The sequence below is a fragment of the Schistocerca nitens genome, chromosome 2, assembly GCF_023898315.1.
Source record: "Schistocerca nitens isolate TAMUIC-IGC-003100 chromosome 2, iqSchNite1.1, whole genome shotgun sequence".
In the NCBI taxonomy this organism is placed as follows: domain Eukaryota; kingdom Metazoa; phylum Arthropoda; class Insecta; order Orthoptera; family Acrididae; genus Schistocerca; species Schistocerca nitens.
The window spans coordinates 776,540,690-776,564,967 of NC_064615.1; the positions used below are offsets into that span (position 1 = coordinate 776,540,690).

Sequence of the window (24,278 nt, forward strand, 5' to 3'; positions counted from 1 at the left end):
CATTTAAAATTGTTTTTACTGTAGTGCTCCATGTCACTGAAAATCATACAACAAACTATACGGGGAAAGTTTATTATGCTCATAAACGTACTGGACTAATCTGAAGACTAATTATCTTATTTAGAAAACTACTAACGGTAATAAAGGGTGAAATGATTTCAATATTCTATAAATTTAGTGACTGACAACCATTTTAAAAGTATCTAATATTGTCTTAGCTTTCACTTTCTTGGAATTCCCAACAATGAGTGGTGTTGAAGTACAGCGCAATTCGCAGTCAAATAAGGGTGTTTTAAACAATAATGAAAATATTATATATGTTTACGGAAAGAGTCTTTCGCTGGCCATATGGTTAAGGCAAACGAAAGGCGCACTCTAACGTTGTACTACTAGAAGGAACAGGTTTCGTCAACATTGGCGGTATCCTTATAAAAACGCTCCCAAGTTTAGAAAGGAAGCTAACATATTTATGTGAAAAATTACAACAGTAACAAGTCAGTAATATTTGCGTGAATTAGACATTACATTACACATGGTTTCGCGGCTAAAATTGTCCTCTACAGAGTATAGTACAGTGCTGTCTTTAATATACTGTTATTGGATGGTCCATTCAGCTATTTTGTGGTGGTCGGCGACTCACTTGTACAGTTTCATTACCAGACGTGCTATAAAGATGAACGTGAACACAGTGGATATAAAATCACTAAAATGCGTCATCACTTACACGTGTAACGACAAAATTAATTATTTATTTTAATTTTAAGTAAATGTATGCACAATAAGCTCGTGTGAGAGGGGAAATTAAGAGCACCACAGGTAAGAGTATTTGTGGATCCGAATTACGTGTGAATGTAGTGATATGACTATGTAATCACATTTTTTGGATGCAGATAACTGTGAAGAGACTGTATTTTGGCGTGCTGTAGGAAGTTTATATCCGCGATTGTCACATTTTTCGCTTGTAGCGAAATCGCATGATTTCGAAATCGAGCATGTGAATTAAAATACCACAATAAAACAGCTGAATGGATCATTTATTAACAGTATGTTAACGAAATACTGGTGATTGTCCCTAAGGTCCCATCCATGAAGATGAATCACACTGAAACTAATACTGCTTCTCGCACAGTCGACGCACGCGCACTCAGTCACTCAGTTCAGTCCAAAGACCTTTCACAACGTGATTTAGTTCTGAGAAAGACGCACATTTCAAACACAGCTGGAAAAAATAATGCTTTCCACATTTTTTTTCGGGAAGTGAAAAGTGTGGAGGAATAAGGCGGTCGTGTATGAGAGACCCGTGACGTGTAGTGATATGCGTATGGTAACCTGAGTAGTGGTCGGGGCACTGGTCAAAGAGTGAGGGAATAGTCTGCGGATATCTGCCCAGCCGTAGTGCAGGCGAGAACAAACGAGGAATGTTTCACGGAGTGCGCTGCGTATGAGTGTTGCTGTGGTCGGAAGGCTGTCGACGTCGGTCAACAGAGTCCTCGAGATAAGGGGGGGTGATGAAAGTCCTCGGGTGAGACGGAGATATGTACAGTGGCCACCGTGTGCCTCGGGGAGGGATCACCAAAGAGCGTTCCGAGCCGCGAGGGCCGGCAGAAGAAAGGCAGCTGGCGAGGCGGGTGCTAGAAGAATTTTCCGCTGGCGGCGTACACCCTGGGGCAGAAGCGCTCCGCGATCAGGCCGTAGGGCTGCCGCGAGCCCACGGTCACGTTGCGCGCCTGGCTGAACTTGTTCCACACGTGGATGGCGTAGCTCCTGCGCAGGCGCGCCATCGTGCGGTTCGAGTGCCGCTCCTCGAAATAGAGGCGCCACTCGCGCCACGGAATCGGGTAGAAGGCGGACGGCGGGTGCACCGTGAAACCGCCGCACGCCTGCCGCGTCATCTCCCGCACCTGCCGACAACAATACACCGTGAGTAGGTTTGTGTCCAACAGCTCGTAAATATCTGAAAAAGAAACAGAAGATATGCAGGGTTAAACGAAAGTATCGACGGCGCCTGTGCAGTGTGCTCAGTAGAGGCTGTTTATAAATTAGCTATATGGGGCGCGGCTCGTAATTAAAGGCTTATCTATCTACAGCCATCCTGTCAACCTCACCCCCACCCTCAAGTACCTTGCCGTCACCCTTGACCGTCGCCTCTCCTGGACCCCCATCTCTGGACGATCCGAGCCAAGGCACGCTCCCGACTCCGTCTCCTCGAGCTCCTTTCTGGCCGCACATGGGGTCTGGACCCCTCCACCATCCTCCACACCTACCAATCCCTCACCGCCCTATCCTCTGTTATGCCAATCCCTCCTGAATCGCCACCCATCCTACCTTCTCCAAATCCCTTCAAATCCTGGAACGCCATGCACTCCGCCTCGCCTATCACATCCACCTCCACTCTCCCACGCGGATCCTCTACGACTTAATTTCGTTCCCACACCTCCTCCTTTTCCTCGAGCAGATACGGATCCTTTACACCTCCCACAAACTTGATCCCCCTCAGCCACTTGTCTCTCCCATCCTTTCCCACCCCCGTCTGCTGCCGCACTTGCACTCCCACATCCTACCCACTCTCCATCTTTCCACACTCCATACCCCCAACTCCCCCTCCCTGATGATGCTCTCATCCCCTCCATCTATCCCTCCTACCAACTTTGATCCTCCCTCCCCTTTTGTTTTTCCTCCAGGGCGCCCTCTTTCCCTTCTCTCCCTCCTCTCTTCCTCCCTCCTTCCCATCCCCCACTCCCCAGGCTTTCACACACCCCTCTGCCCTCTCCCCTCCCCGTTCCTTCTCCTCACCCACTGACATCAACCCCCTCCCGCTCTCCCTCCTACCCCCACCTTTTCCCTCTGGCAGGTCCCCGGATTTTTTGTGCGAACAGGGCGTCTTAGTGCACCAGAGATCGTCGCCGCAGTGCTCGTGTTTGTGTTTATCGTCCCGTTAGTGCATCAGTGTCTCTCCGTCCGAGCTCCTCCATTCACGTGTGACATTCTGTATTCTCTGTTGTGTGCAGTGTTGAACTTTTTTATCCGAACAGTGTGTCAGTGAACGACTTCGTTTATTTTATTATGTTTGTCTCCCGTTTATTTTATTATGTTTGTCTCCTGTCTTTGCCCTCCATGTATGTTTGTTTTTCTGTATTCCTGTTGTACGGTATGTCTTTTCTATGGCCGAAGAGCGGCATAAATAGGCTGCTGCTGGCCTACCTTGTTTGTAAGGTATCCAAATGACAACAAAGAAAAAAAAATTAAAGGCTCAGAGTGCCCTTACAGAGAGTGCGAGGGTTGCCCAGAAAGTAATCCACCACTTTTTTTTTCCTCAGCCGGATACAGTGCTACGACTGCGAAACGTTACATATATACTATTTGAAGTCTCCTGAGTGAGCGCGACAAGTTTCCATCATTTCCTACAGATAGCGTAGCTGCAGGACAGTTTCAAAATGGCGTCTGTAGGTGATGTACGTTACAAGCAACGTGCCGCCATTGAATTTCTCACTGCAGAGAAAGAAACTGTGGGGAATATTGACAAACGCTTGTGCAAAGTGTATGGACCACATGCTGACTCATAAGTATAGTTAGTCGCTGGGCACGGAACGTGATGTCATCAGAAAGTGGTTCGGCGGAGCTCCACGATTTGCAGCGGTAGGGGAGACCATCCATGGTTGTCACATCTGACATAGGTGACCTACCCCCTCGGACTTCCACTTGTTTGAGCCATTAAGGGAAGCCATTCGTGGAAGACATTTTGAGGACGCTGAGGAGGTGATTCACACAGTGAGACAAAGACTGGTGATGACAGGGCATACACGCCCTGGTTTCGTGCTGGAGGAAGGCCATACAACGGGATGGAGATTACGTGGAAAAATAGGGTATGTAGATAAAACACCATTCTTTCGTGCGTGCAATTCTCATTATGTTCAATAAAGAATTGTTGAAGAAAAAATGTGGTACATTACTTTCTGGGCATCCCTCATATATTAATAAACATTTCTCAATAATGTATTACAGAATTTAAATTATCAGAAAGCATTTCGCATATTGCTCGCACGGATTTAAACAATACTGACCAACTTTTCTGGAACTGTTGATATGTGATGATGGTTTTCGAAAAGGTAGTTGCTGCTGTTAAGGATGGGCCTTCAGATACCGCATAGCTCTATGCAGCGGCGGCTCGTGGGTTCTGTAAGGGTCTACGGGTTGCACACAGCCATACAGTACGTAACACGCGCTCGCCAGCCGACCTGTCTGGAATGCTGACAATTTGCTTGGTCAGTACACGTGTGTCCGGCCGCAGTGCGACGCAGAGCGAGTACGCCACTGGCCGCTGGCGGCAGCGCGCCGTATTAACTAGTGCGGCCTCGGGCGCAAATACGTCTCTTTTCTTAGCTCACCATGGAGCCTTTCGATACGACCGTAATTAGCCGGTGTTAGGACGACAGACACAGTGATGATAGGTGCGCGCAGCGTGCGTGTTTTATAATCCGCCTTTGTTAATAAAACTGTTTAATCTTACTTCTCGGTGTTCGCATAGTTCCGTTCCTCAAGGATCCACCGCTTACAAATCCTGACAAATACTTCGCCTAATTATCATCCGGAGCAACAACACAAACAACCCCCTTATAGTTCAGACAACTTTGAGAGTGAAATTAATAGCATCTCATGTACATCAGTTATGCTTATCAAGAAATTTATACAACTACAGCCACTGCTAATAATAATAAGATGCGTGACTTATCTGACAAAATAAAGAATTGCTTTTGTGGAATTTCATTGTTTCGTACATAAGTACAGTCTAGGGCAATAACTAAATAATGTGCAAGCTTTCGCAACTCTAGATTCGGCATTTTTGTGTGGTGGAAGTTTTAGTGCTTTTCCATCCTTTCAGACAAATGTACAGGATCCCTAAGAGATGCATTACTTCACGAAGTTTCTTCCGGGCTGAAAATCGTATATTCTTATGCTGCATCCACACAACAACTCGTAACTGTACACTTGCTTGTCAAATGTTCGCTTGTAGTCACGCTTATTTGATTTCGTCACTCTCTCAATCAAAGGATCTGTCTCCGAAGGCCCTTTGTTCCTTTGCGGCTAACTTTTCCTGGTAATTTTCCTTTTCCGTTCCCAGAATGAGATTTTCACTTTGCAGCGGAGTGTGCGGTGATATGAAACTTCCTCGCAGATTAAAGCTGTGTGCCGGACCGAGACTCTGGACCTTTGCCTTTTGCAGGCAAGTGCTCTACTGACTGAGCTGTACAAGGACGACTCACGATTCTTCCTCACAGCTTTACTTTTCTGTTAGCATTTAAAATAGATTCAACATAGTTCGTGTTTACACTGCACACTAGCGCCGATACCCACACAATAGACAACTAACTGTATCACAGCTTTTCTTTAATTATCATGTATGCAATGTAGGCCTACAGCACAGACAAACCTGACTCAGTCGGCCGCTTTCGCCAAGCGGTTCTAGGCGCTTCAGTCCGAAACCGCGCTGCTGCTACGGTCGTAGGTTCGAATCCTGCCTCGGGCATGGACGTGTGTGATGTCCTTAGGTTATTTAGGTTTAAGTAGTTCTAAGTCTAGGGGACTGATGACCTCAGATGTTAAGTCCCATAATGGTTAGAGCCATTTCAACGAAACCTGACTCACCATAAGATCAACAGATTTCAGAAGCATGAATAAACGCCACAATCTTTGCTTTAGGCCCTTACTATTCTCAGCGCCGCCTCGAATGGATTATTTTATGATAAAATTCATAACTTGACATACTACTACTCATTCAAATACCCACAGGACAAGTTTACTGTCAGTACAAATTTAACATATAGTGACGTCAGATCTAATTTTACTACAGTATATAGTGAGTGAATTAGCATACCTAAGGAGTGCACTAACATTTAGCACGATTTATAGCGAGCCAATGGGGATAAAAGTCTGCCACAATGTGCTACCACCTGGTGGCACTGATGTGAACTTCTAGTTGAGTGGCACGGGCTAGCTGTGCACATCATGAACTCTGCACATTGTTTATCAAATCCGTATTGCCGGCTTTTGTGGCCGAGTGGTTCTAGGCGCTTCAGTCCGGAACAGCGCTGTTGCTATGGTCGCAGGTTGGAATCCTGCCTCGGGCATGGATGTGTGTGATGTCCTTAGGTTAGTTAGGTTTAAGTAGTTCTAAGTCTAGGAGACTGATGACCTCAGATGTTGAGTCCCATAGTGCTCAGAGCCATTTGAACCATTTTTGAAATGCGTATTGGCTCATAAGGCAATTACGTCACGCGAGTTGCGCATGTGCAAATGCTCCTCAAAACGTGCACAACGGAAGGTGTGCTCTCGGCCCTGTTGCCAAGTTTCATGGAGTCTAGAGGAGCAGTAGCGAGGTAGATTTAAGTGGCGTATCTTTCAGATTGCAGCATCTATGTTACGTTTAACAGCATTCAAAAAAAGTAACCAATAAATCCGTAAGGTGTCGAAAGTTAAGATGTTTACCTGCTCTTGTGCTCTAACACAGCAACCACCACTGGCTCTACGTCGCTGAAAAATGTTCAAGTGTGTGTGAAATCTTATGGGACTTAACTGCTGAGGTCATCAGTCCCTAAGCTTACACACAACTTAACCTAAATTGTCCTAAGGACAAACACACACACCATGCCCGAGGGAGGACTCGAACCTCCGCCGGGACCAACCGCACAGGCCAGGACTGCAGCGCCTTAGACCGCTCGGCTAATACGTCGCTGAAGTTTGGGGCCATGATTTCCTCGGGGTACAGGCACTTATCGACATCCAGAAGACTCTGGTGTTTCAGCCTAAGAGTGTCCCACCAACCTGCTCACATTTTCACGTTCCACTGCTTACATCAAAAGGGAATGAACAGCGTTGCTGAAACTTCGCTATAGAATCCCAGTCTCTGTAATGCTTTGATGCGTCTTTAAGCGGCGTTTAGTATATTGTTTTGGTATTGTTTTAGATACTTTTTCTTGTTTCTGCCATTGGCTATTCTATCCACCGCTGGCATAAGTTTTCAAATGTCTCGTCAGAGCGCAGTAGAGTATGGTAACATAAGTATCACCACCTAGCGAGAGTTTCACGAATGATATAGGAGAAAGCGCGCGAATTATACCCCTTGCGCGAAATATGTACCACTTCTTTAGTTTCCTTGCTTGCTGACTGCAGGTAACGTGTGCTATTAACAAGTTTCTTTTTGCGAGCGTATTATGCATGAGTTTAATGAGTTTTACTTTCTCGCGAATAACAGCAGCATACCACGAGTTCCAAACCAACACAATATAAATTCAGCGTACAATTTATCAAGTAAAATTTTAGAACATGCGGTTAGGATGAAAGTGAAGGAACTTCGTGCGCTCAGACTAGATGTAAACATGAATCAAGAACAGAAACAGTGTAAATCGAGATGAGGATATACACAAAATTTTAAATGAGCTATGTAGAAAGCAGCTGAGCCTGCACATTTCCATGTTGGTTGCTCAGGTTGTTCATGTCATCCAATCTCAGCACAAACCCGTGACGTCATGGAAACATAACTGTTTCGTCATACGAACTCATAAACACCGCAGTTCGAGTGCACACAACATTAAACATCTGAAGTTTAGACAGAAAATACCGAAAACTATAAGCATGCAACGAAGCTAGCGTACACTGAATTAAAGAGCTCTACAAAACGCGGCTTTTAGTACGATTTGTTGCGGTAAACTGTCGGGAAGCGTGGGATTGGGGGATAAATAAGCTGCATATAGATTTTATCTTGGAGTAAGCTTTTGATGTTATTTAGTAGTTGATTATGAAATGGAAAGAAGATACAGTATGTAAACGTTTGGCTAGAGTGTGATACTGCCCCCCACCCGCCCTCCTTCCTGAAATATTTGTCGTGGTGACAGACCGACCTCTAGCATAGCCTGAGGTCTAGGTTAGTTCCGATCGATAAATTTCGCAGCCTTCCCCAGTATGAAGACAACGAGCAGCTCCTTAGTTACACAAAAGTGAAATAACTTACAGAAATATTAGATACGGCTCTGAATGCAGTATATCTTCAAGTTTTATTTACAAAAAGTTCAGTGTGGCTTCTTTTTGTAACACGATAAATGCCCATCAGAATAAGTTTCCCTTCGAATCCTATTGCTTGTATTGAGGTATGTTGGTAACTGCTTGTGTTATGCATTGATGCAGCTCGTCGACGTTTCACGGAAGCGGAGGAACGAACACTCTGCCTTTAATGTAACTCCGTACACAGCAGTCCACTGGGGTTAAATCGGGTGATCGTGGTGGGCAGGATATAGTTCCACCACGTCCAATCCAGCAATTCAGATCGGCACATTCCTATTGAGATACGCAACAACTTCACGATGGTAATGTCTGGCTGGCAAGTAAATTCTGTGTCCATATCCTTTTGTAACTGAGGCATTAGACAATGTTCAGGCATGCCTGCCAAAGATGACACGGCAAAAAAGAAAAGACCGTAAATCTTAACATTTTGAGAAAACGGGGCTTCTGCCGGATTTTCGCGTCGTCCTCCCACGATATTTGGACGGCGTAAATAGCTGTCTTCTTGAGGTGCTTCCCGAGGATGGACCTTGCTCATTTGATTCCTTCCTCTGAAGGAGGATGGCGGGCTGTTTGACTACCTTACGGTTTGAACACTATTCAGCCATGGGGTGTACGTAGTTCTGTTTTGGCTCTATTTATTTCTTTTTCTGACGAGAAAAAGGGGGGGGGGTGGTACATATATCTCCCACTTGGGAATTTATTTGCAAGAAATATTTGGGGGCTAGTTCCGGTATTCACCTAACGACCTAAGGAAAACCTGCAAAACCCGGCCAGAGCCGCTGGTGTTGACACCCTTAGCTTCTCACAGCGCTTCGCTGAGGAGGCGCTATGTTGTTTTGTTTTGTCTTCTCAGCGCTTCGGCGTTGTTCCTGCTGTCTTGCGCTTCGGGGCGGGCCTATCTTCGGTGGAAGCGATAGAGCTGGCGTTGGCGTCGTTCTTCTTGTTCTTGTCTCTTCCTTTCGAGCTCTCTCTGGAATTGGAGTTGTTCAGCCTCGTTGCTTCGCCAGGCCTCGAGCCAGTTGCGTTGGTACGCGTCGTCTCGATCGTCCGCCCTCGGGGCTGTCTTGTCTAGCACCTCAGTATTGACTAAGTTGTCATGCCAGTTGACAAACTTCCGAGTTTGTACTTCTTGGTCTTCTTGGGCGGACCGAGTCCAGTATTTATGCCTGTAAGGTGCTGGGGGCTCCCTAGACGGTCCGCGCAGCATCGGGTGTTCCTCCGCGGTCCACGCCCGCCAGACGCGACTTCCAGGGTCCTCTCTGGTCGCTGGTGTTCCCACTACCGTCCGCTCGCCGCTCGGCCGCTCTCTGGGGTGGCGGTCGTCATCTGTAGTGTCTGGTGCTCTGTATCCTGCATGTTTCCTTGGTCTTCACTTCTCTTTCTTGCTGGGCGCTTCTTAACTGGACCGCGCCGCGTCGAGTGTTTCGTTCGCGTTACGCGCTCGCTAGGCCCGGTTCCCATCGTCCCCTCTGGTCGCTGGTGTTCTGACCGCCGTCCGCGCTCGACTTGAACGTCCTCTAGGGTCGCGGTCGTCATCTCGGGAGTGTCAGGACAAATCTGTAGTGCCTGGTGCTCTGTCTCGTGGCTGTTTTCTCGGTCCCCACTCCTGTTCCTTGTGCAATCTCGATGTGTTTTGCGTTGAGCTTTCAGAAGCTCAAGATCCGGATCCCAGGCCGTGTTGAGCTGGTATCCAGTGTCACGGTTGATGATATTCTCCGTGATCTTGATCTCGATGGACTGTTTTATGACTCTGTCCTAATATCTAGGGGTCTCTGTGACAATCTTGGTGTCATTGTAGTTCATCGAGTGACCGAGCTCTAGACAGTGTTCTGCTATGGCTGATTTGGCTGCCTGTCTGAGTCTGGTGTGCCTCTGGTTTTCTTTATACATGTCCACAATCCTGGTCGTCTGGCCGATGTATGACATCCCACACTCGCCTGGCACGCTGTAAATGCCTCTCTTCCGTAAGCCCAGGTCATCCTTTACATTCCCCAACATTGTCCCAATCTTAGTGGGTGGGCAAAATACGCTCTTGATATCATGTTTCATGAGAATTCTGCTGATCTTAGCAGATATCGGTCCAGCATATGGCAAATATGCCACCCTCTTCGCCTCTTCTGGTTCTTCTGCTGGATCCTATGGTTGACTGGCAGGCCGAAGTGCCTTCTGGATGTCTCTAGATGAGAATCAATTCTTGCTGAACACCGACTGTAAGTGTTCTGTTTCAATCGCCAAACTGACGGGGTCTGACAGAGTATGTACTCTGTGGACTAGAGTTTTGAGCACTCCCTTCTTCTATGCTGGATGGTGGCAACTATAGGCTTGCCGGTATAGGTCAGTGAGTGTCGGTTTGCGGTACACACTATGCCCGAAAGTGCCATCAGCCTTCCTCTTGACTAATACATCCAGAAATGGAAGTTGTCCATCCTTCTCCAGTTCCATTGTGAATGTTATATTCGGGTGGTCTGAATTCGGATGTTCCAGAAAATCATCTAGCTTCTCCTTGCTATGGGACCAAATGACAAAGGTGTCATCCACATATAAAAAAAAAGCACTTGGGTTGATATGTGGCTGATGTAAGTGCCTCCTCCTAAAATCTTTCCATTAATAGGTTGGCAACCACTGGTGATAGAGGGCTGACCATTACCACCCCTTCCGTTTGCTCATAAAATTGGCCCTCATATAGGAAATACGTCGAGGTTAGTACATGCCTGAATAATTCGAGGAGAGCTCCATCGAACCTCTCTCCAATAAGATCGAGTGAGTCATTCGGTGGTACTCGTGTGAAGAGAGATACCACATCGAAACTGACCATTATGTCAGAGTCCATAATGTGTAGGTGCCTCAGCCGTTGTAGGAAGTCCTCTGAATTCCGAATGTGGTGCACACATTTGCCCACATGTAGTGCCAGCATCTTCTTTACGTATTATGCAATAGGAAAGGTGGCAGCGCCGATATTGCTGACAATAGGTCGAAGAGGAATCCCATTCTTGTGAACTTTGTGGAGTCCATACAGCCTAGGTGGCACTGGCACTTTGGAACGCAGCTGTTTGATTACTTGTTCAGACAGGTCCGTCTCCTTCAGCAGAGCCCTGGTCTTTTTGTCCACTTTGTCCGTGGGGTCATTTCCTACTGGTTTGTATTCAGGGTCCTTCAGACGTTGTTGCTCTTTCCTGTCATAATCTGTCTTCCTTAGGATGACTGTGGAGTGAGACAAGGTGAACTCCACAGTCATCCTAAAGAAGACAGATTATGACAGATCTCCGGGAAAGTTTGAAGAATTACAGCAAATCTTGTTACAGCTTATAGCACAAAAAAACAGTTACCTTAGACGAGTTCCGTACATTTCTTGATGCAATAATTTACCAACAGCCGTATGTATTGTAGAAATTTATTTTATAAACTTCTTATGTGCTACCAGTTTCGGCATTACATTGATGCAATCTTCAGGCCCCACACAGACTGTGTCGCCTGGCCACCAAGAGCTGTTGCATAACGATTTGATTCACGGATCCAGTTATATGGCTCCTTCCGTGTGTAGCGATTTTACGACTATGACGTTGTCCCACGGTCCATAATGGATCAATGAAGATTAAAAGTTCCGTACATGGTCGATGATGTGACGTAGTTTCCGCTGACCCCATACCCGAACATTATGTCGATTCACTTTATCACAGGTGTGGGAGGCGGCTTCGACACTAAATACAGTTTTATCAAGAAAATCATCTTCAGTCCGCATTTTGTTGAACATTTCTACACAAAACTCAGCTCGTTTTTCTTTGTCACTTTCTGTTAAAGCTTGCAACAGTTATAATTTGTAGGGTTTGAATGACTGGCGTTTTCGTAATACTTTCCGCACTGTAACACTAGGCATATTCGATTCTAAACTGGCACGTCTCGTTGATTTACCCGGACTACGAGTGTAACACTGTCGAACTTGTTCAACTGATGCGTCATAGACTGCTGGCCGACCCCGATCCGGCTTCCTATGTGATACATAGCCAATTTCGGTGAAACGAGTATACTAATTACTAACAGTTTGTCTCTGATGTGGTGGTTTGCGATATTTAGTCCCGAATCGTCTCTGAAATGTGTTAGCGGATTTGGACTCATGAAACCATGAACAACACTGCACACGGTTTGCACCGTTATATGATCTCATATTGACTATTGGAATAACTCATTCGCACATGCCACTTAGTGGGGTCGGGAACTAACAGTGTTGGGGAGGAATAAAACTTGACGATACACATTATACAGCTTTCAGTACTGTCTCAAACATTTTTTTAAGTTATTTACCCTCATCACAAAGTTACTTTCGAGTAAGTAATTTATAAACACCCTGTAGCTTGCAAGTGTCAGCCGTTCGCAGAACAGCGTTCTCTGCAGTCGTCAGGGAATTACATCGACGCTAAGTGAATTCGAATGCGAGCAAATTGTTGGTGCTCGTATGGTAACTGCTTTCGTAACGAAGGCAGCCGAGGTGTTTGGTGTTTCAAGAGGCACCGTAACGAAGTTTTATACCTCTTACAGGGAAAGCGGAAACACATCATCCGCCAACTCCAACGTGGACAGCCATTGAAGAAGATTATGACGAAAAATACGAGGACGACAGCTGCAAAAGTCACCGCAGAACTGAATGTCGCGCTCACGAACCATGCCAGCACCAAAACAACACGAAAGGAGCACCGTAAGCTGGGAATTGCAGGGCGAGCTAGAATTGCAAAACCACTCATCAGTGATCCGTGGGCTCCCTGGTTACTCTGCAAGGTCGTATTACTGCCAAGGATTATGTGAACATTCTGCTGTATCAGTTCCACCCCATGATACACTACTGGCCATTAAAATTGCTACACCACGAAGACGACGTGCTACGGACGCGAAATTTAACCGTCAGGAAGAAGATGCTGTGATATGCAAATGGTTAGATTTTCAGAGCATTCACACAAGGTTGGCACCGGTGGCGACACCTACAACGTGCTGACATGAGGAAAGTTTCCAATGGTTACAGCATCATGATGGTCGCATCCGTGTTTGGCAACATCGCGGTGAACGCACATTGGAAGCCTGTATTCGTCATCGCCATACTGGCGTATCACCCGGCGTGATGGTATGGGGTGCCGTTGGTTACACGTCTCGGTCACCTCTTGTTCGCATTGACGGCACTTTGAACAATGGACGTTACATTTCACATGTGTTACGACCCGTAGCTCTACCCCTCATTCGATCCCTGTGAAACCCCACATTTCAGCAGGATATTGCGCGACCGCATGTTGCAGGTCCTGTGCGGGCCTTTCTGGGTACAGGAAATGTTCGACTGCTGCCCTGGCCAGCACATTCTCCAGAACTCCCACCAATTGAAAACGTCTGGTCAATGGTGGCCGAGCAACTGGCTCGTAACAATACACCAGTCATTACTCTTGATGAACTGTGGTATCGTGTTGAAGCTGTATGGGCAGCTGTACATGTACACGCCATTCAAGCTCTGTTTGACTCAATGCCCAGGTGTATCAAGGCCGTTATTACGGCCAGAGGTGGTTGTTCTGGGTACTGATTTCTCAGGATCTATGCACCGAAATTGCGTGAAAATCTAATCACATGTCAGTTCTAGTATAATATATTTGTCCAATGAATACCCGTTTATCATCTGCATTTCTTCTTAGTGTAGCAATGTTAATGGCCAGTACTGTGTAATGCTTGTTGGCCAACGGTGATGCTGTGTTCCAAGACGGCATGCTGCATGTTCAAACAATTGGAATTGTCCAGGGCTGGTTTTTCGAGCACGAGAATGAATTGTCGCATCTCCCCTGTTAACCACAACTACCTGATATCAATATTAATCACTGATTAATTGTGATCTTCTCTGGAGAGGATGGTGCCTGATCGCTATCCATTTCCAGCATCGTTCCTTTGAAAACCATAGAAGACCTTATTAATCCATTCCGAGACGACTAGAAGTTTTGATTGCCAACGAGTTTCCTAACACCGTCTTCGGCGTGGTAACGTGTTGTGATTCTGGTACTTCCGTATTTTTGTCCAACCGCTGCATTTCAAAACCACCAAAATCTGATGATTAAATAAACCTTTATATTGGATAACCTGTGGCACTGCCGTCAGTGGTCACAGGTTCCTTTGGAGTCGTATTACTTCACATACACTTCGTAAACACACGTGATTTTCGTTTTTTATGTACAAGAAATTATTTGACGTTAAGTACAGTATTGGTGATCGCTTATTGATTCCAGTGACAGAATACAATTCTTCGAAAATTGCGCTATAGAATTCACGTAATAAATCCGTATTTGAAACGTTGAAACACCTTTCAAACATTTCCCCATATTTTTACACCGTGAACTGAGGATCGGTAGCAACTAAAGAACAAAGCAGGATAATAGGTTTGATGAGGAAGAATTGATGTTTGTAATTTGAAAATTGCATTGGTTATATGCAAAGGAAGCTATTGCGGAATATTTACATTTAGTTAAATGACTCTTTCGAAAAGTACATTATGATTTTTAACTTATGACTGTAATTCAAACACATCAGCCAAATCAATGTTACTAAAATAAAAATGGAAATGTTAAAGTCTCCATAACTTTGAAAATATTACAAGTTCTGGAAACAGTTTTGGAATCAGTATGAAAGTTCCTTTAAGATGAGATACTTTATACACAAATTTTCCATCTTTTAAATATCGTGAATGTTTTTGCAGACAGGTTTCCTGATGTAAAAGTACTGAGATATAGCTGGTACCACATCAATAGACATTTAAACAGGTTTCATAGGCAACAGAAAAGCCTTTGCAAGTTAATGTAAATAAAAAGAAGAAAGAGCTAGCCTTCAGACTGCGTAATTATATTATTGCATACATTCTATACAGCATTTTGTGACAACATGTTCCTTAAACTGGCAGGGAGAGTGAGGCCTTTAAACACATTTTGTGCAGACGCCAAACGTTACTTCAGAGTGTGTTGAAGTTGGTGACGTGGCCATAGAATGCCTTTATTTTTTTTTAAATTCAACCAAATAAGGATTGGCAACAGTGTGTAAACATGCCACGTGCCAATCATGAGCGACTTCGATTTTCGAACAGCTTTCGAATATATCCTCATCATGACTTGCGAGCTCAGCGCTCTCCAGGGATAGTCCCCGGTTGCATCTGGCGGCGTAAATCACACAGTTTCTTTACGAAAATGGACGCACGTCAAACAGCTGTGTCAACTCTGCGAAGAAGAGTGGAGAAAATCGCAAAGAGGATTCTGCACCCGTTGGCGGTATGAACGGCGAACTGCTGGTCGAGGAACATCACATAATGCTGTACAACGATCTGACATACGTAAAGTAGAAGTTATTCGTTAGATCTATTGAATCTCTATCTCATTTTCCGTTTTTAATTGAATATATTTAAAATATAGTGTCTGATGTCATTATGCGCATCCATAATATCGATATCGTCGATATTTTGTTGACTACCATCGCTCTGAAATTATGTACTTCATAACGCAGATCTCAAACTCGAGATTCATTTCGAAATTTCGTTTGACTGGAAGAGGATGTTTTTTCAATGCTGCTCACCATAATTGAAAAAGATATTTACCTGCAAGATACAAACATGAGGCACTCCATAAAACTACGAGACATATGGTTGTAACTTGAGTTTACTGTCGGACTGGCAGTCACGTTAAGATTTTTGGCCACTGGTGACATTCCAGTCGCTAGCCTATGCAACAAGAATTGCAGCAAATTAATTATTATAATAACATCCGCTATTGCAGATAATACTTCTATTAAATTAATAAGAAAGACACGGAACCATTTACAAAACAGAAGGTGGAAAAAAAATTTAGGAAGGAGCTGAGCGTGCACCTGTTACCTTCCTCTTTCCCGCTCAGGACGCCCTCGACAACGCTACGCTGTGACAGATACACCTCCATAATGCTGTACGCTATGTAATGGTTGTACTTACAAATGTCATTAACTAATGTTTAAGTTTGACAAATTGTACCAAAACGACGGGCTTTTGATAGATCATCACTGCGCCATAGTACTGAAACGGTATACTTTCATAGCAGACAACACAAAAAGCTGCAAATACGGGAAGCCTGTTACTACCGGTACGTAGTTTTCTGTCATTTCATTATAACAAAACATACCTAAAACGACACGTTTTCGAGAGATCCTCAATTTTCTACTGCTTTTCAACGGCTTAAATTCATACTGCGTACTCTATAATAATAAAAAAACTGCAAAATACGGATTTAGCTCCGTACTATACGGCAGCTCCTTCTGGTTGTGACGTAAAATTATGTCGCGTCTCTTTGGCCACATACCTCTCCACAAGGCAAAAATCTGACTTGCCAGATTCCTCATTTCACTCTTTGTAGTGTAGTGGAACGTCGAATTCCATGCTGTGACGTCACCAGCCTCCAGTTTTCACGTCTCGTGCGAGGACGGCTTTACTGTAGCACGGGCTTGTATTCAATGCAGGAAGTTGATAGTATAGCTAGAGTGAAGTCTGATGATGAAATGACGATCGTCTGACTTTACTTGCGCTTTTTCACATTGTAGTCTTTTGAAATCATTGATCCTTCTCATGTAGAGCTTATATTACCTAAAGAAGTAAACATCAAGAGCTTGGCAATATTTGTTGTTTTCGGTATGTTTTTGTTTCCATTATATCGAAATTTTGTTTCGTCGCATGACCAAAGAGCCCTCCTTAGGTTATCATTCAAATGTCTCTCTTCGTAACATGCGCAGTTTTTCATGCAAATGGCTCATACCATTGCTTTTGGAATGAAGGATTTATACTCTGCATCACATTTTCGAACGGCTCTGAGCATTCGAAGCCACGCTCTTCCCTTTTCAGTGTACGCCAGTTGGATTTTTCTCCGTTCTCCTGCTCTACCCTCGACACGAACGACACATGTGCTCCGCGGGATGCATACACATCAGGCAATTCTTCTCGTCGTACAGCCCTGTTACGGAAACAAATGCAACAGTGTTTCCTTTCTGAATGTTTCTGTTTACCCTTTCGTTTCGTGACCGAGCTTTCCAGTAGGGGCTATTATCCACTGAAAAAGTAACTTGCAATTAACTGAACAATTTTTCATTACACAGAAAAGATCCCCTTTTGTGCTTCTGATAACAGATCACAGACTTTGGCCACATTTCGCACGACTGCAATAGATGTCTACACATAACAAATGTTGTTCTATTACGTTGAGATTCACACGTGTTTCCGAAAACTCCATACTAAAATTTTATTGAGTCTGTTGGATACCATACGAAAGCGCCAGTCTCCGAGCAGCGGCGACAGTACAATTGCCGAAGGCGCCAGGATACCAGCCTGCCACAATTGCTTACAGTACGGGAGTGGGTGACAAAAAAGTGCAACTATTTTATTCTACTTCGTGTTTTAATATGTTGTTATCGACGACTTAACAGAAAAAGCCCATTACCATAACGTTTGGATCCTGGGACAAGCAACGCCAACGCACATTCAAACATGTAGCAAAATGTGATGCCTTTATACTTGCTGCGACTTTTTCTATGCATTTCAGCAATATAAACTGTTGATAGAACATGCCAGAAAGCACCTTGTTGGGTCTAACGCCGTCAGCAACATTCTAAAACCGTCAGACAAATGTAAGAGTGGCGCTCAATAAGTACTGCAACACATTTTTTCCGAGAACAGATTGGATTTATTCAGGATTCCAATACATCGTGATATTCCCCAGTCTTTTGGCTACAAAGCTCCGTTTCTCAACAGAATCTCCTTTCAATGTGACGGCCTTGCGCCACCGTACTGGAAGAGCCTGTGTGGTACCACTCTACGTCGGAGTCAACGGCTTGGCTGCATCTCCCGCGGAGTGCATCTTTCACTGGACCAGACTGATGGAATTCGGGAGGTGCGAGATCCGGGCTATAGGGTGGATATGGAAAACAGTCCAACGAAGTTTTGTGAGCTCCTCTCTGGAGCACAGACTTGTATGAGGCCTTATGTTGTCATGGAGGGGGAGAAGTTCGCTTGCATTTTTGTGGCGAAGAACACGCTGAAGTCATCTCTTGAGTTTCCTGAGGGTAGCACAATACACTCCAGCGTTGGTCGCTGTACCATGCACTCCGTCTTCAGGCCACAAGTGGCCCATCGGGACCATCCGACCGCCGTGCCATCCTCAGATGAAGATATAGGAGGGGCGTGTGGTCAGCACAACGCTATCCCGGCCGTTACGATGGTTTTCTTTGACCGGAGCCGCTACTATTCGTTGACCGGAGCCGCTACTATTCGGTCGAGTAGCTCCTCAGTTGGCATCACGAGGCTGAGTGCACCCCGAAAAATGGCAACAGCACATGGCGGCCCGGATGGTCACCCATCCAAGTGGCGGCCACGCCCGACAGTGCTTAACTTCGGTGACCTGACGGGAACCGGTGTATCCACTGCGGCAAGGCCGTTGCCCCGCTGTACCATGAGGGAGGACATAAAACAGAATAACCCCTTCAGAGGACCGTCGCCATGGCTTTACCAGCTGAGGGTGCGGCTGTGTACTTTTCTTCGGAGGAGAGGTAGTGTGCCACCACTCTGTGGATTGCTGTTTTGTTTCCGGTTCGAAGCGATGAAATCGTGTTTCATCGCTTGTGCTCTTTACAGTCTCCTGTTGGAAGGTGAGGAACACTGCGGGCGGAAACCTTCGAATACCCAACTGGTGGACGAGTACGTCAGCACAACCAACAGAGACGTCCAGTTGAGCAGCGAGCTGTTTGGCTGATCCGTCTATCACCTCGAGTGAGAGTGTTCGCACGCTCCGACGTTGCAAGAGTCACATCTTTGTGCGGCCAGCCGGCAAGTGGGAGATCGCACAGCTTTCCGCGACCTTATTGCGATGACACACGCCTCGCCGAACAATTCAACGTGCTTTTGTTCACTCCAAGGTCTCCGTACACATTCCACAAGTATCTATGAATATATGTGATGTCCTGGATTTCCGCCAAAATAAACTCAATGGCAGTTCTCTGCTTGCGCACCTCCGCTACAGAAGCCATTTTGAAGGCTACGTATAGCGTCGCCACCTATCGGAGCTTCAAGAAACTATTGGGGCCGAATCGGAATAATTCCGCGATGTCCCACAACAAACCGCTCAGCCACTCCGGCCGGCGTCCCACAACATATTCCGCATTTTATCAACAGAAATTGGCTTCGTTAATGGATGGTGCAACCATTTTGTACTCTCTGAAACCTCTGTCTTTTGCTTCGATTCTCATCATATTATTACAAGAAACTAGAAGATAGTAATTTTTTGAGACCCAAACGTCAGCAAAGATGAAAGTGAAAATGCGCGCGTGATCCACGCTGGGCCTAGATTTTATTTTTATTATGCTGATTTTGTGTTATTTATGCGGAAATATTTTACAAAAATAAACTTATCGTAGTAATTACCACAATAAATAACAAGCAATGCCATCTCATTTGTAACAATGTGTAATAATTAATAGCTGTCATCATCTCTAGAACTGCAAAGGAGTTCGCTTGCTTATTTGCATTCTGTTTCCGAATCTACTGCAAAAATATAATTATAAATATTGTTGCACAGCTAACCTTTATACATACACATGCACACACAAACAGAACATTGCTGTGCGCGTATTAATAAATATCGGTAAATAATCGCAACCGAAATCAGACACCAGAGTTTGCAAAACAAATTTGAAATGAACCTTAATCATCTTATGTTTCAAGCACTGTAGCAAGGAATTCCGTATGATTTTTGGAAAAAGTGGGGCACTTTCCGTAAAGCTTCGAATGGTAACCTTCAACATTGTTCGGACTCGACAGACGTTCGACAACAGTATCGCCAATTACTTCTTTCTCCTTCTGACATGCCAGGTAATTTTACAATTGCTCAATTTGTCGGCAAAAAACACTCAGATGTCCTTTCTAGCTTTTGCAGAAAACGCAGATCACTTTGGAGCACTTTCCACTACACGGAAACGACAGTGCTGCTTCGACTAAAGCCAAAGCTGTTATGAAAGGAAGGACTGTTCTCCAAATACGGGTACAGTTGCTGTAAAGAAGCGAGAACACAGAAACTCACATGAAAATACGAACGAACAGGAGATCTATTATGCTCTTATATTCTTCCGTCGAAACAAGTCTACATACAGGGTGATTATAATTAAACTTTCAAAACGCTGTAGAAATAACATCACTGGTCAGAATCATGTCAAAGTGGAACGGAATATTATCGGAGAAGGGGGGAACTATAGCACTAGAAAAAATATAGTGCGAAAACTAATTAATAGATGGCGCTGTATGTGTCAGAGTACGTAAATGAAAACAACTGTCATGCGCACGACCCACTGAAGCTGGTATAAACACGCCGGGTACATGGCTTTTCCCCCAGGGCTCTGTCCTCTCCCCTCTCCTCTACCCCCCACCAGTACACCTCTTGCAATATGCTGATGACACCGCATTCCTCGCCCTCGCTCCTACCCTCCAACGGTCCCAACGCCTTCTCCAGAATCACCTTGACCTTTTTGCTGCATGGTGTAACCAGTGGCTCCTGAAACTCAACCCTTCCAAGACCCAGGCAATCATCGTAGGTCGTACCACTCGCTCCTACCGGCTCCTGGATTTCTCCCTTACTGGCTGCGCCCGTCCTGTCCGCCTCACCCCCACCCTCACCTAACTTGGCCTCACCATTGACCGTCACCTCACCTGGATCCCTCATCTCCGCTCCATCCAATCCAAAGCCCACAACCGCCTCCGACTCCTCAAACTCCTCTCTGGCCGGACATGGGGGTTGCACCCCTCTACCATCCTCCACACCTACAAATCCTTAATCTGTCCCATCCTCTGTTATGCCAGTCCTGCCTGGATATCTGCCCCCCCCCCCAAATTCTATAAGTCCCTCCAGATCCTTGAGCGTCATGCACTCCGCCTCGCCTTCCGTATACGCCTCCCGTCCCCCACGCGGATCCTCTATGATCTCATTCCTTTCCCCCATCTGCTCCTATTCCTCGAACATATCCGCATCCTCTACACCTCCCGCCGTCTTGAACCCCCTCACCCCCTGGTTGCTCCTCTCCTCTCCCATCCCCGCCCCCTGTCACGTCTTCACCGTTGTGTCCCCCCTACCCTCCATCACTACACCCTACATCTCCTTTCCCAAGGTGGCTTCCATCAACTCCCCCTCCCGGATGATGCCCTCTCCCCCTCCATTTATCCCTCCTATCAACTCTGATCCTCACTCCCCCTCCTTTCCTCTGTCCTTTCCCTGGGCTCCCTCTTCCCCCCTTCCGTCCTGTTTTCTCCCCACTAAACCTCTCCCTACCTCCCTTCTCCCCCCTCCCCCGTGTCCTTTTGTAGTCCCCTCCTCTGCCTACCCCACTCCCTGTCGCGTCTGCCCAGCGCCCCCCACCCCTCTTATGGGTCCTCATCCTCCATCAGCTCCTTTCCCGGCTCCCCCCTTTTTTATTTTCCCATCATCTGTCCAGTTTCCCCCCACCTGCTCTCGGCTGTGGTATGTCACATTTGCCAACTTTTTAGTGCAGTGTTCCAGTGACTGTTCAGTGTTGTTCGTCTTTCTCGTGTTGCGAACAGAAACCATGCTGTCGCTGGGTGTGAATTTTATGTCTTTTGCGAACTGAAACCAGACTGTCGCCGTGTTTTTTTTTTAATTGTCTGTCTATTGTTTTACCTGTCTGCTTTGTATGTATTTTCTTAGCGTCATCATCCCTCTGTTCTTTGTTTCAAGTTCCACGATTTCTTTTCGCCATGTTACTCTTTAAGTCTCCGATTTTATCGCCTGTTTTTATTATTTATTCTCTTCATCTTTCTAACAAAGTCTGTAGGCTGAAGAGCGGCATACTAAGCTGCTCACAGCCCGCCCCCTTCGGGGGGAATTGAAATTCAATAAAGGAAAAAAAAACGGCTTTTCCTCCTTTCGCGTCTGCGACGTTCGCCATGACTGTCTCAATGCAGGATCGCGGTCTGCCTGTAAAACTATATTACAAGAACGATAACTGACACGTCGCTCTGCAGAAGTTCCGGACACTGAAAGGTTTGAAAAAAAGTGGTGGTCCGATGACTGCCGTGGGTCTGAAGAAATGATTCGGAAATTCGAAAAGACGGGTTCTTTTGGTGTGCAGCCTGGTAAGGAGAAGAAATGAATTGGTTCGATGTCAGTGAAAGCAGTGGCCACAGCAACGCAGGAGACGAGTGGTGGTGTGCAAACGTGTAGTGCACGGAGAATTGTTCGAACATTGGACATATCTGTGAGCACGGTGCGTAAAATCTACAAAACATCCTTCTTTGCTATCCATTCAAAATTACCCACGTGCACGAGTTGCTTCCTGTTGACCTGCCAGAAAGAGAGAACTTTGCTATAGAATTTCTTGCTCGCATGGAAGTGGACAATGGTTGGCTGTGGAAGATTTTGTGGACAGACGAAGCCCACTTCCATCTGACAAGATATGTCAATACACATAATTGTCGAATATGGGCACGGAAAATCCACACGCAAATCAACCAGTACCACTTCATTCTGAAAAGGTCACTGTGTAGTGCAGGTTTACGGCATCATTTATCGTAGGGCCATATTTTTTCGAAGAGACAGGTGCTTCCAGTCCTGTTGCCTATACTGTCACTGGTAAGCGCTGTGATCGTCTTTTACGCAACCCCCTCTCCAACAGCGTGGATGGGATCATTATTATGCAAAATGGAGCACCTCCGCACATTGAAGGTTCAGTTAAGCAGCGGAAATGGTAGAATTATCAGCCGACATTTCCCTGCAGCCTGGCCGTCCCGATCACCCGATCTTAATAAGTGTGACTTCTGGCTGTGGGGCTATCTGAAAGATGTTGTGTTCAGTGTTCCGATTGCAAACTTAACTGCACTGAAGGCACGCATTGTGCAACACATTCTGAACGTGACCCCGAAAACTCTGCGATTAGTTGTGGGACATGCTGTCTCTCGATTTCAACTTGGAGAAAACGGTGACAGTATATTGAACATGATTTGCCCCAGTCACTCGGAAATTAATAATCCGATTTGATTTTGATTTATGCTTTTTATGCGGTATTCGGCCTTAGAACAATCGAAAACCGATGTGATTGATGCTTTTTATGCGGTTCTCGGTCTCAGGACTGTTAAAAACCGATGTGACTGATGCTTTTCATGCGGTTTTTGGCCTCAGGGCAATTAAAAACCGATGTGATTGATGCTTTTTATGCGGTTTTTGGCCTCAGGATAGTTAAAAACCGATTTTTCCCATTCGATGTGATAACACCTTGCCGTCGTGGATGGGCTTACGTAACTAACAGTATCACACCTGTACACCCATGCACGCTGAGTAGTACAGTTTGTTTAAAGTCAGTCGTACACCTTAAGCATTGTTGTACAATTCTTTTGTCATTTGTAGTCGACTACTATTAAATTATGATGCTTACAGCGCCTCTATTGCTACATTTTGCAACTATTTATTTTTCGTCTGCCACACGTTACCCCCTTCTCTGATAATATTCCGTTGCAATTTGATGTCATTCTGACCAGTGGTGTTATTTCTACAGCGGTTTGAAAGTTTAACTTTGATTATAATCACCCTGTACTTGGTTCGGAATTCAAATAATATTCATTGTAACTAAAGTTATTTATAATATCCTTTTGGTTTTTATCATAAATATTATTAAATATCGAGCAAAAATGTACTGTATAAATAAACAAACTCAGAATAAAATATAGTAAAACTCCGAACACACCACAGTAAATCTCAGAAGCGACGTGCATCGAGCACGCATTTTCACTTTCGACGTTACTGTGTGTTCGGATCACAAAAAATTTATATTTTTTAATTTTTCATGATACTATGAAGAGAAACGAAGCAAAGACGAATGTTTCAGACAGTAAAATGATTGCACCACATACATTTTCCGACGGCTTTGGCACGTCGCTGAAAGCGTTAAACCGAACTAGGTTCTTGCTAATTTTTTCTATTAATAATTTATATTGCTAGTAACGCATAAAATGATTTTACTTAGTATAAGATATTTTCCGGACATCACATTTTACAACATGTTTGAAAGCGCAAGAGCGTTGCATGATCCATAATCCAAACTTTATGACAATGGCCATGTTCTTCGTTAAGTCATCACGAGCAACGTATTAAAACACCAAGTAGCGTAAAAGAGTTGTAATTTTTTGTCACGGGCTCCCATTCTATCATAAGTAT

At 45.2% G+C, this 24,278-nt stretch overlaps 1 protein-coding gene and 1 pseudogene across 1 annotated transcript in view; both read right to left on the reverse strand.

Annotated features, from left to right (window-relative positions):
* Positions 1 to 445: 445 nt before the first annotated feature.
* Positions 446 to 24,278, reverse strand: part of LOC126235324 (lactosylceramide 4-alpha-galactosyltransferase-like) — a 367,311-nt gene continuing 343,478 nt past the window's right edge. Inside the window, exon 3 of the mRNA XM_049944046.1 lies at positions 446 to 1,901. Coding sequence (XP_049800003.1) covers positions 1,632 to 1,901 — 270 coding nt within the window. The 3' untranslated portion in view covers positions 446 to 1,631. The remainder of the gene's footprint in view (positions 1,902 to 24,278) is intronic.
* Positions 18,394 to 18,511, reverse strand: LOC126238429 (5S ribosomal RNA; annotated as a pseudogene).